We start from the raw sequence: 13,888 nt of genomic DNA, 5'->3' as shown, positions 1-13,888 counted from the left end.
TTGAGGAAGATTAGCTCTGAGCTAACTACTGCCAATCCTCCTCTTTTTGCTGAGGAAGACTGGCCCTGAGCTAGCATCCATGCCCATCTTTCTCTACTTTATATGTGGGGCCCCTGCCACAGCATGGCTTGACAAGTGGTGCATAGGCCTCTGCACCTGGGATCTGAAGAGGCGAATCCCAGGCTGCCAAAGTGGACTAGGTGAACTTAACCGCTGTGTCATCAGGCCGGCCCCTATTTTTATGTTTTTGAGATTCAGAAAAGTTTATCTGCCTATCTCTCCCTCAAGTTTCCTTGTCACCAATTGTCCAATCATATTCCTTCCGAAAATCTGGCTATCCAGTCAAATCATTGGCCATAGCCCGTGAATTGGTCTACATTAGCACATCTGGCCATTTTTCCTTCCAAGTAAAGTGAACAACTAGTGAAGTTCTTTCCACTGGGAGGATTGCCTCTCACCTCTGTTTGTCAGGGATGTCCCAGAGAGGGACTATAGTGTGGCAGCTGTCCACTTTTGCATGGTGTCTGCATATTGCTCAGACCATCTGTAATTGAGGCCTGAGTCCTCTCTTTCTCTGCCAAATGATCTTAGATAACTCCCCATGAGGACACAGGTACAGGCTGGGAGAGAGAAGGCAGTGTAGCAGGAGTAGGGACCATGGGGATTTGGGCCACTCCTTTCCTTGTGCCTTTAGGGCCTGCTTGGGCCTGATCACGTATATACCATTTCCATTTGAGGATAGAGTGTTGCTGTGCATGTCCAACTTCATGACCTGGAAGGTCACATAACACCAAGATCATGTCACATTAACTTGGCGGTCTATGGTTAAGTGTTCAGTCTCTACTAAGGCCCAGTAGCAGGCCAAGCTCTCTCTCAAAGGGAGAGTAGTTAGATCTTTTGTTATAGTCCCACAAGTTCCTGAGACTGTACATTTTTTTTTAAGTTTACACTCTCCCTGTTGTTCAGATTGGGTAAATTCTGTTGTTCTACCTTCAAGTTCACTGCTTCCTTCTTCTATTCCCTCCATTTTTCTGTTGAATCATTCATTGAGTTTTTTAATTTCAGTTATATATGTATTTTTAAGTTCTATACTTTTTATTTGGATCTTTTTCATATTTTTTATTTGTTGGCTGAGACGTTCTATCTTTTTATTTGTTTCCTGCTTGTTTGTAATTGCTTACTAAAGAATTTTTATGATGACTCTTAAAATATCTATCATATAATTCTAACATCCCCATCATCTCACTGTTGGCATCTGTGTTAGTTGATTAGGGCTGCCAGAACAAAGTACCACAGACTGGGGGGCTTAAAGAACAGAAATGTATTTTCTCACAGTTCTAGAGGCAAGAAGTCCAAGACCAAGGTGTTGACAGGGTTGCTTTCTTCTAAGGGTCCCTCTGCTTGGCTTATAGATGGCCATGTTCTCTCTAGGTCTTCCAATGGTCTTCCCTCTGTGTCTATATCCTATCTCCTCTTCTTAGAAGAACACTAGTCTTATTGGATTAGGGATCACCCTAATGACCTCATTTTATCTTAATTACCTCTTTAAAGGACTTATCTTCAAATACAGTTACATGTGGAGGTAGTGTGGGTTAAGACCTTGGCATATGAATTTGGCAGGGGGAGGGCACAACACAATTTAGTCTATGGTAGCATTTATTTATTGTCTTTTTTCATTCAGTTCGAGAGCTTCCTGGTTCTTGTCCTGGTGAGTGATATTTGGTCAAAACCTAGACCTTTTGGGTATTATATTAAGAGACTCTGGATCTTATTCAAGTCTTCTGTTTTAGCTGACTTCCGCTCTGTTAAGGAAGAAGTAGGTGGAGGTAGAAGTCCATGTTCCCCACTTGGCCTCCATTGATATCCAAGTGGTAGTGGGACTCCTTGTTACTGTTAGGCAGAGTTGGGAGTTCTGCCTCTCCACTAGGCCTCCACTGGTATGTTCCTTGCTGAGAGGGGTATAAATGCTTCCTTATGGCTCCTGCTGCCCTACACTGACATCAAGTAGCAGGAGTGGCTTCATTACTGCTTTATGGTAGTAAAAGTACTGACTGTACACTTGGCCTTCTCTGATTCCACTCCAAGGGGCAGCTCTGGGGATGGAGGTCTAGTTGTCTCTACTGACACCTCAGGGTGGGCTTCATTGTTATTGCTGTTTGGGAATGAGTGTCCCAGCTCTCTACTTTACTTTCTCTGACAATACTGCTATGGGGATATTGGGTGCCTCATTAGACTCTCTCAGGGGCTTTTGCTGGCATGGGCATGGATGGAGACACAGATTGTTCTGTGGTGCTTGGCTGGAGTAGAGTGGTTATTTTCCAAGTTTTCTGTCCTGTTAGACTTCCCCATTCCCATATTTATAGTGACTTTTTATTGTCAGCATTTATTTACATCTCCTGGTTTTTGGCTATTCAGCTCCAAGCCTGTAATAAATGAGCAAAGACAGGCCAGAAACTCCCTACTCTGTCATTTCTTGGGGCCCGAGGTTCTTAGCAAATTTTCCTTCTCTGTACCTTTCAGAATCTTCCTGTGTTTGTTGTATATGTAATGCCATTTATAGAACTTTTTCATCATCCCAAACAGAAACTCTACTCATTAAACGGTAACTTCCCATTTCTCCCTCTCCCAGCCCCTGGTAACCTCTATTCTAGTTTATGTCTCTATCAATTAGCCTATTTTAGGTACCTCATATGAGTGGCTTATTTCACTTACCATGTTGTTTTCAAGTTTTATTTATGTCGTAGCATGTATCAGAATTCCATTCTTTTGAAAGGCTCAATAATATTCCATTGAATGGATATACTACATTTTATTTCTGTTCACCTGTTGATGGGAATTCAGGTTGTTTCTATCTTTTGGGTATTGTGAATAATGCTACTATGAACACTGCTATGTGTGGATCTGTTTGAGTCCCTGCTTTCAGTTCCTTGGGGTATATAATAGAAACAGAATTGCAAATTTCTTTTTATGCAATCACTTATTCATTGATTACTTTCAATAATTTACATATTCACTCATTTATTCAACACTTTCATGATCATCATTCATTTACCAAACACTATACTCATGTTAATGTTCAATATCTTACCGTTACATAGTGTCTGACAGACTATTTTTACGAATCTTTCATTGATTCTTCACAATAGACTTACGATTTGCTGTACTAATATCCTAACTCCATAAATAAGGAATATATCTTTATAAGCTTAATTTTCTGGTAGCTCTAGCACTAAGTCCAGACTCACAGTTCTGCTTTCTAATTTTGGGCCCAATACTCCTTTGGTTGACAAGCTTGAAATATTTAAGCAAAGATGAGATTATCATTTGAGGATAATGTTCTAAAAACATGCTCTGTAACTCAAAACTCCAGAAAATTTTCCGTTATAATGAATCTTGTAGATTATTTGTAGGTAATTTTCTAATATTTTAAGCATTATTTTAGCTTGTTTTATTTTTACAATCAAAACAATATCTCTGGAAATGGCACTATCAGCAATGTACTTAGTTTGAATGACGTGTAAATATTTAGTGAAGCATATCAACATAAATTTTATGAATTTATTAACTTTGAATATATATCTGTTATCTAAAAATATTTTTTTGTAATCTGTGAAGATGTTTTTAAGCTGATCACTATATTCTTGGAGCTTATCTCTGGTAATATGATAATACCTTATTTCCAAAATGAATAAATGTTGATCAAAAATGATGATTTAAGTCCTTGGCTCTGATTGTTATAGAGCTGGAATAAATTTGTTATTGAAAAGCCGAATTTGAATCCCAAGTGAAAATATTTCTGGAATATTTAATATGTGTTAATAAATAGAATTTTACTCTCAGTGATTTAAATTATATGGCAATTTTTTTCAAAAAAAGGCAGATAAATGATATAATTTTCAATTTCACTTTTCTATTACTGTTTAGGATCTCTGGATTATTAGACTCTGAAGTAATACAGAATAGGAGTATAGGAGAAACTTTAGTCTGTCCCCAAATATAATGAGAATAGAAATGTCTTCAGCATGAACTTTGCCCATTTAAAGACTACTGCATATGCATCACTTATTTTAGTTGTAAAACAAACCTACTACTTGACCCGCATTCCAGTAGTTCCCCCTTATCCACGGGGCATACATTCCAAGACCCTCTGTGGATGCCTGAAACCATGGATGGTACTGAACCATATATATACTATGTTTTTTCTTTACATACACAACTATGATAATTTATGTTTAATTTATAAATTAAGCACAGTAAGAGATTAATAACAATAATAGAGTAAAACAATTATAACAATATACTGTAATGTTACCATAGATTTTAACAATCTCAACATACGATCTTTTTCTTTCCTTAAGTCGAGAACTTACCTTTTCACTTACAGGAATCATTTTCTGCCTTCTCTTTGGCATGTTTGAATTCCTAGCATCACTACTTGTGCATTTTGGGGCCATTATTAAGTAAAATAAGGGTGGCTTGAACACAAGCACTGTGATAACTTGAGAGATGATCTGAAAACCTAGATGGCTACTAAGTGGCTAATGGATGGGTAGCGAATACAGCATGGATGCAATAGACAAAGGGATGATTCGCATCTTGGGTGGTATGGAGCTGGATGGCATGAGATTTCATCACTATTCAGAATGACTCACAATTTAAAACAAAAATTGTTTATTTCTGGAGTTTCTCATTTAATATTTTCAGACCCAATTGACTGCAGGTAACTGAAACCATTAAAAGCAAAACCACAGATAAGGGGGAACTGCTGTAACTCTAGTTTGAATATTAAAATTACTTAATGAGTAAAATGTGATAGTATGGTATGAATATCCACCACTGTTAGTAGAAAAACATATTTGAATAGTGGGGAAAGGGACAGGAGATGGCTTTTCATGGTGGTAATTTTTAAAAATCAAAGCTTCAGGTTTCATGGGTTTTCATGTTGCCTGAAGACATTATTGTGAAGAATTCAGAGATGAGGAAGATGAGGAGGGAATCACAGAAGAAAAAAATGAAGGCTTTTCTTTGTCCTTTTCTTTTTTTTTGGTAAACATAACGTCAGTTTAGATTCTCTTGGCTGCAATAGAACAAAAGAAGAAAACAAACAAACAGTGAAACCGCTCAGCCAGGCATAAATTTGTGGAGGCGATGCTCGTCTCAGCCTGGTTTAATCCAACTGCTCTAAGTATTATATCGAGCTTAGTTTCTCTGCATCTCTCAAGTCGACTGTCTTATAGGTTTAGTTCATCCTTAAACTCTACCTGGTGGACCCTGGCTTCATGTTTCCTCCTTGACTTAGCAAAATTTCTGTGCCAGAACTTTCACACCACCTTATGGAGGGAAAAGAGTGAGTCTCTTCTGTTGACTCCCAAGGAAGACAGACAAAGTTGTTTTGATGTATGAGAAGGCCAGAAATGTTTCCTCATATTTCACTGGCTCATGTCTTTCCTGCAGCCAGTCACTGTGTCCAGAAGAATGGGATGAGTCACTGACTTACACCCCTGGGTGTAAGCAACCTAACTAAGACATGGGGAGGTTGATTTCACCAAAGCCATCCCGTGGCTGTTTGATGCTGCTGCTAGAAGGAAGCAGATGGATGGATGCTGGGCAGTAAAAGCACATACAAAAAATTGTGCCGAGGGGCCTGCCCCGTGGCCAAGTGCTTAAGTTCACGTGCTTTGCTTTGGTGGCCCAGGGTTTCACCAGTTTGGATCCTGGGTGAGGACATGGCACTGCTCATCAGGCCATGCTGAGGCGGCATCCTACATGCCACAACTAGAAGGACCCACAACTAAAGATATGCAACTATGTACCAGCGGGCTTTGGGGAGAAAAAAGGAAAAATAAAGTCTTAAAAAAAATTGTGCCGTTTTCTATAAAGCATCCAAAGACACTATTTACTGGGCAAATATCTTAACTCTTTTTTAGTGAAACTTTCTCAAGTCAGGCTCTTTGGAGAAATGTTATGATGACGTTTCTCTGATTTCTCCAATTATTGGAGAAAAATATTGCTTTAGAGAATTAAATTAGTTTTCAGCTTTACTAGAGCAATTACTTTGATTTTGGACCTAGATATCTTACTTAAATAGGATAATCTCCTTTTAAAAGAGTCTAAAATAGTCTATTGGTTTGAAAAAGTTATGATTAATGCATATGCTAATAAAAACAATCTCATAAATATTCATTAGCCCAAAAGTTTGAAGTTAATGTTACTTTTAGATAACATTTCTCATCTTGGAATAATTCCTAGTCCTTCCCTGAAGGTTATTAATTAATACTAAGTTGTATTACTTTTAAGTAGAGAAAAAGTTTATTTGCCTTCATAAAGACACATACAATTTTCATGTTTGCTTAAAAATAGTGTGTATCTCTGTGTGTGCATCATAAAATCCTTGAAAGGACTAAAATGTGTGTATAATTTTATCTCATAAGCATCCTAATCTTTTTATTTTCCCTCAAAATTTTAATTTGAAAATTTATAGGCAACAGAGAAGTTGAATACCTATATACCCTCCAAATTAACTAAAAATTCCAACATTTACCTTATATATTTTTATGTATAATGTATTTTAACTAAACCATATGAAGATAAGGTACCCATCCTTTAGTACCAAACAACTATAAACCTCAATTCCAACTACTTGATAAGTCTTGTCAACAAATAGAAAATAGTTACATATATGGTAGCTATTAAAACAATTATATCAATAATCATTTATGTAAATGGTCTAAATATAGAAATTAAAAGGAAGACAATGTTTGAATAGATTAAAAAAATAACCAGCTCATGTTGCCCATAAGAAACCCACTTTAAATATAAAACACATTTATATTAAAAGTAAAATGATAGAGATATACCATGCTGACACATATTAAAAGAAAACTAGAGTAACTATATCAATTTCAGTCAAAGCAGACTTCAGAACAAGGAAAATTACAAGGGATAAAAAGAGGATTGTTACATCATGGTAAAGGAGATTGGTTCTCCAAAAAAGACATAACAATCTTGAATGTGTATGCACCTAACAGGAGAGCATCATATTTTGAGCAAAAATTGATAGAATTCAAAGGAGAAGTAGACTAATCCACTATTATAGTTGGAGACTTCAACACCTCTCTGTGAGTAATTGACAGATCCAGAAGGCAAAAAATCAGTAAGGACACAGTTGAATTGAACAGCACCACCAATCAACTAGATCTAATTGACACTTACGGAATACTCCATCCAACAACAGCAGAACACACATTTTTCTCAAGCTCACATGGTACATTCACCAAGACAGACTACATTTTAGGCCATAAAACACAACTCAGCAAATTTAAAATAATAGAAATCATTCAAAGTATGTTCTTAGACAACAATGAATTTAAACTAGAAAGCAATAACAGAAAGATAGCTGGAATATCCCAAAATATTTGGAGGTTAAACAACAAACTCCTAAATAAGACATAGCTCACAGAAGTCTTAAGAGAATTTAAAAATATTTTCAACTGAATGAAAATATGAATTATCAAAATTTGTTGAATGCAGTGAAAGCAGTGCTTAGAGGGAAATTTATATCATCGGATGCATATTTTAAAAAAGGAGAAAGATCAATAATCTAAGCTTTCACCTTAGAAAACTAAAGAAAGAAAAGCAATATAAACTTAAAGCAAGCAGAAGAAAATAAATAATAAAAATTAGATCAGAAATCAATGAAATTGAAAACAGGAAAGCAATAGAGAAAACCAAAAGCTGATTCTATGCAAAGATCAATAAAGTTGATAAACTTCTAGCCAGGATAATCAAGAAGGAAAGAGACAAGACACAAATTACTGATATCGTAAATGAAAATGGGACCATCTCTACTGATCCTATGGGCATTAAAATGATAGTAAAGGATTATTGTGAACAACCCTATAGCATCAAATTTGATAACTTAGATGAAATGAATCAAATCCTGGAAAGACACAATCTACCAAAATTTACTCAAGGAGAAGTAGATAATCTGTTAAACCAAACATTTAAAGAAGATATGATAGCAATTTTCTACAATTTCTTCCATAAAATAGAAGCAGAGAGAATACTTCCTAACGCATTCCATGAGGCCAGCATAACCCTAATACCAAAGCCAGATGAAGACATTACAACAAAGGGAAGCCACAGACCAATATCTCTCATAAAACTACATGCAAAAATATTGAACAAAATATTAGTTAATCAAATTCAAATGTACACCCCAACCAAGTGAGATTTGTCTCAGGTATGCAAGGCTGGCTCAACATTTGAAAATCAATTAATGTAACCCACCACATCAATAGGCTGGAGAATAAAAATCATATAATCATATCAATAAATGCATAAAAAGCATTTGACAAAATTCAACACCCATGGTAAAAATTTAACACTCATGATAAAATCTCTGAGCAAATTGAGAATAGAGGAATCTTCTTCACCTTGATAAAGAACATCTACAAAAAACTGTATGGCTAACATCATACATAATAAGGAAAAACTAGATACTTTCCCCCTAAGAGTGGGAATAAGGCAAAGATGATCCCTCTCACCACTACTCACCATCATGCTGGAAATCCTCGCTAACGCAATTCAGACAAGAAAAGGAAATAAAAGGTTTATAGATTGGGCAGGAAGAAATAAAATTGTATTTATTCTCAGATGACAAGATTATCTGTGTACAAAATCCCGAAGAATCAACAACAAAAAACCCCTACCACTAATAAACAGTTATAACAAGGTTGTAAGATTCAAGGTTAATATACAAATGTCAATTGCTTTCCTATATGCTAGCCAGCGGGAGACCCTTCAAACTAACTCCTTTGTTCTTTTGACATGATCCCATTAAACTTGGAGCACTTCTTCTATTGCTTTCTGTCAAGCATGGTATGTTATATGCTTTTGCTGCCCCAGACCTGGAAGCAGTAATTTCTTCAAAGAGCCTGATTTGCTCTAGTAGAAAATAGCATTTGAAAGCAAGATCTGGATATCAGGTGTCCTTATTTGAGTAGGAGGTGAATAACTGCAGGATCTTGCAGTAGACAGAATTAAGAAATGGTTTTCTAAATTGTGACTTTATATTTATATTTTCAATTCAAACTTAGTAGCAACAAATTATTACAGTCACTACAAAAAACAGTAGGGAAGTATCTCAAAAAATGAAAAATAGAACTACCATATGATCCAGCTGTCCCACTGAGGGGTGTGTAGCCAAAGAAATTGAGATCAGGATCTTGAAGACTGATTGTTCTTACTTTCTCTTTTCGACACTTGTATGCAATTTTTCTTAGAGTGATTGTCTTGGTACACAATATCTTGGTACTTCAAAATCTTGGTGCTAATTTATCTTACCGTAAATTTTTTTTAATTAAAATAACCATCTAGCTACTAAAATTAAACATATTAAGTTTAAGATTTCTTTTTATGTTCATTTTTTCACATAGAAAATATTCTATTTAGAGCGTAAAGAGTTGGAGCACTTTGCTCGAATTTTCTTGAAATTAATATTTTCTCTTTTTATATTATCAATTTTGTATGCAGTAAATTCTATTACTTTTCTATTTTTATTCCATTCTAACTTTGCATTTTATTTTTTATTTAATTATATATTTGAACGTGTTAATTATTAACATGCATTAAAAATATACCCAGAGATGACTTGATTACATCCATTTTTCTCATTTTTTATGGCTTTGTTGTACTCCATTGCGTGACTGTATCATAGTTTATCAGTGAGATCCTACTGACAAACATTTGAGTAGTTTTCAGTAATTTACTATTTTAGAAAATTATCAAATGATCTTGTGCATATGTTGTTTTTATTTGTAGAGGATTATCTTTAGCTCTAGAAATGAGATTACTGTGTCAAAGGGTCAATGTATATGTAAATTTTTTGTATATTGCCAAATTCCTTTCCCTGAGAGTGTGCCATTTTTCATTCTCACTAGCAATGCATGACAGTGCCTATTCCCAAGAATCTCAACCACAGATTATGTTGACAGGATTAAGGATTTTTTTCCTCAGGCTGATAGGTTAGAAATGATGTCTTGGTATAGTTTTAATTTCCATTGCTCTTATTATGAGTGTAGTTTAATATCTTTTCAAATGTTTGAGTTATTTTTGTATCTTTTAAATGTATGCTGTTTGATGATGGCTTTTGCCCATTTTACAATTGCGTTTTTGTTTTTCTTCTCAAATTTTGATTCTGTGATGTTAGTTCTTGATATTTTCCCTTCTTCTTTTGACTTGGATATGCAATTTTTTGTCATGTAAAGTTTTATTATTTTCTAAAATTTATCATTTTCGTATTGTTTCTGAATTTTGAGTCACAGTTAGAAAGGCTTTTCCCCACCCCGTTAAATAAAAGACTTCACATTTTCTCAATACCAATTATTTAAAAATGAATCTTTATTATATACTAAATTTACATATGTAGTTAGTTCTACTGCTGGACCTTGTACTTTTTTTCCCCATTGGACTGTTCATGTCATGTGCCAACACCACACTGGTTTAATTATAGAGGCTTTATTGAGTGTTTTAAATATGTGTTATGGCTTGTCTCCTTCTGCTCTTCTTTGTTAGAGCGCATCTAGTTATTCCTGCTTGTTTATTTTTCCAAATGAACTTTAGAATCAACCAATAAACCTCTACGAAAAATAAAAAATGTGTTGCTGTTTTTATTGGGATCATATTAAATGTACATATTAACTAGGGAAAACGGTATATTTTGGTTTTGAGACACTTATCCAAGATGTTTTTCCATTTGCTTTAATTCCTCTTAAGTTTGAGTACTTCTAGTTTTTTTTTTTTTTTTACTATATATGTGGAGTATTCTTTTCTATTATATCCTTTAGTTGGTTTTATTTTGTATACAAAAAGGCCATTGATATTATATGTCAATTTTATATTTTGTAATCTTACTAAATTCTCTTAATTGTAATAATTATGGCATTGATTCTTCTGCAGTTTTCAGGCATTCTATCATAGCATCTGGAAAGACAGCCAGCTATCAGTGTAGATTTTTTCAGTATTTAAGAAGAGAATTATAACGTTGCTGAGAACTATTAAATGGTGAATTTAGTTTGCTAATATTTTTATTAATTTTGCATTGATATTCATAAGTAAGGTTAGTTTTTCTCAAGTTTAGATATTACTTATTATATTACATATTATAAAGATATAATATTTGATTTGAGTAACAGATGACTAAATATGAGGGTAGAGAAGAGGGCTTTGGATGGTTTATTTTGTTTCTTAATTCAAGATCACACCCTTCTGCTGACATGGTGACGCACAAGTTCTTTAATAAATACAGCCTTTTCTGATGTGTCTAGATTCTATGGTACAATCTTAATTCTGTCAGACCCTCAATTTTGGCTTCTTGCTCTCTTCTTTCCTTTTAATGCCAATCCTTCACAAGACAGCTCGTCCATGTAAGGTGCCTCCTCCTATTCACTTTCCCAGTCCTTTCCTTCAATTCCCCAGGAACTGGGGCTCTGAGCACCCAGAGCACAGACTGGTTTCCATCAGGATGCTACTCTCAGTTTTTCCTGTTCCACGGGCTTCCCCTGCCCCTTGGTCTGTGAAATCCTCTCCTGACCATCCACAGTAGATTCTGGGGCTGACTTTGTTGGTTTTAGCATTTCCTCCACTTAAACATAAATGACGTTACCAATATTCTCTTTCTCATAGTCGTGGCATATGTTGTGTTCTGACTGATTTGTTTTTTCCTCTTCGTTGAACTGTATGGTTTTCAGGGATGCGTGGAGAGATTCGAGTTCAGGTGGTCAGCATTATCCCACAGGAGACTGGAAGTTCTCTTACTGGTGTTAACATAAGTCGCCGTATAGCTTGAAGTTCTGTTATATTGATTTAACCAACCTGTGCAGATTTAACTGCAGAAGGTCTATTTGCTTCTTTTTTCTCTATTATCTGGTCACTTTTTCTATATCATTTTCTATAAAAGAAGAGTCTAAAATGAAATCTGCATATTTGAGACAAAATATTATGGGAAATTTTCAGTTTTGAGACTCCTCAATGAATATTTGATAATTTAGTTTAACCTTTAGGAAAAAATTCATCATTGTTTAAATATAAAAATAATTTTTAAAAAACCTGTTGAGGTCTTGACACACATCTCTATAGAAATTGGGCCAATTCTTTAGTGCCTCAAGCTATGATACCCCAAAAGTAATGTGGTTCCTTGACATTCTAATGGTCTGAGGTTCCTTACAGGGAGGTGTACCTGAATCCCCTGGAGGACATTTACAAAGTGCTTTTACTTGGCCTGTACCCCTGGACTAGAGGGTCTCAGCTTTGCTGCATGTTATTATCACCTGTGGAGTTCTGAAGACTCCCAGTGCTCGTACCACCTGCCAGACTCGTTATTAAGTCAGAGTTTGTGAAGTCAGGGTCTCAGACGTCAGTCTAAGGCCTGAGGTAGAGCTCAAAATAATGTCTTAGAAATACTATTGACTCTCATTTCTATATGCTGATTCACATATATCCACAGTTGAGAGCCACCAGCGGTTTTTGAGATGACAGCTCAATGCTCTTTACAACCTATTTGAAGAAACGTGGTCCTAAAAAATTCTTTTTCTTGCCATCCTAACATGTAGCTATATTTTTGAGACTTTTGGTCAAAGCAGGATCTGCCATAGTACCAAATAATGCTGAGGAAAAGATCTTCAGTTAGATGTAAATCCCCACTGCTCTGAGAAACTTACAGCAGTTCTAATCTGCGGGAAGAGAAAGTAGTTTGGAAATTCCAAAGCTTCACTAACAAGGTTTAGAGAGCAGTCCTTCCTTCATTTACAGCTGGAATTGTGATTGCTATGGTTTCTAAGTCATCTGCAGATGGCCAGCATGAGAATCATCTGGGAAACTTGTTAAACATGCAGTTTCCTAGACCTTACCCCAAGAGAAGTGGATTGAGTAGGTTTTTGGGTGTGCTCAGGAATCAGTGTTTTTAACAAACTATGGGGTGATTCTGATGCACTCACAATAACTGTGAATGTAGCCTATGCAAGGGCACATCCCAAAAGAACTTGATGGAAAGTTCAGGAATTCTGGTTACCTCAAGCCCCCAGAGGCATAAGTAGAAAAGATCCAGAGTTTCACCTTCATGACATTCAGAAAAGCCGTAGAGATTTTGAAATGAAATAACTTTGCCACCCTAAGTTGAAGAAATACAGACATAGAAAAGTTCATGTGTTACATAAGCTGTTTCCATCAAATCTTTCGGTCAGACTTGTTATATCATGTGCTTGTAAACCTGTTTACAGTGTCCTTTCCTGTAGATGTTCAGCAGCAGCCATGGGAGAACTGAAGTACATCTTATGGATCTGTTAATATGTTTTTATCCCCTTTCTGATGAGTCCTATGGTGATACTTGCCAGCTTTGCAAATGCAACTCCTCACTCAGTATATTCAGTATGATAGAATGGATTTTAAAAAATTGTTATAGTCAAACTTTTCTTTTTCTCAGAGAAGCTGCTGTTCAGTACACATGGCCTTGTTAATCATTGTTTTTCCACAATCACTCCAAGTTTTAGAGTCTAAGGCAGGTATTCTTATTATTTGGATCAAAGATCCCTTTGCGAGGCTGAGGAGTGCCTGGGAACTCTCTTACCCAGACAACTGAGCTTATTTAAATGAAATCCAAGTTTCCATATATCTTTAGGAACTTTACTAACATCCCAAAACTTCTTAGGTCCACACTGCAGTTTAAAAAGTCCTGATCTAGGATGTGTGATATCTATACTAATGTATAATTTAATAGGATTTTATATGTTTTCCAGGTACCTGTACAAGAATGATATTCGTGCACTAGATAAGCAAACGTTTAAAGGACTCATATCCTTGGAACAGCTGTAAGTAATAAAATCTTGCTTAT

At 35.6% G+C, this 13,888-nt stretch overlaps 1 protein-coding gene across 1 annotated transcript in view; it reads left to right on the top strand.

Annotated features, from left to right (window-relative positions):
• The window catches only part of PXDNL (peroxidasin like), a 443,189-nt gene that overhangs the window by 233,838 nt on the left and 195,463 nt on the right, over positions 1 to 13,888 (top strand). The window contains 1 exon segment of the mRNA XM_046641842.1: positions 13,794 to 13,865. Within this exon segment, the coding sequence (XP_046497798.1) occupies positions 13,794 to 13,865 (72 nt within the window).

Source organism: Equus quagga, chromosome 16, assembly GCF_021613505.1.
Source record: "Equus quagga isolate Etosha38 chromosome 16, UCLA_HA_Equagga_1.0, whole genome shotgun sequence".
NCBI lineage: Eukaryota > Metazoa > Chordata > Mammalia > Perissodactyla > Equidae > Equus > Equus quagga.
Note: the sequence above shows the minus strand (reverse complement) of the source record. Positions and strands in the feature narration are given on the sequence as shown.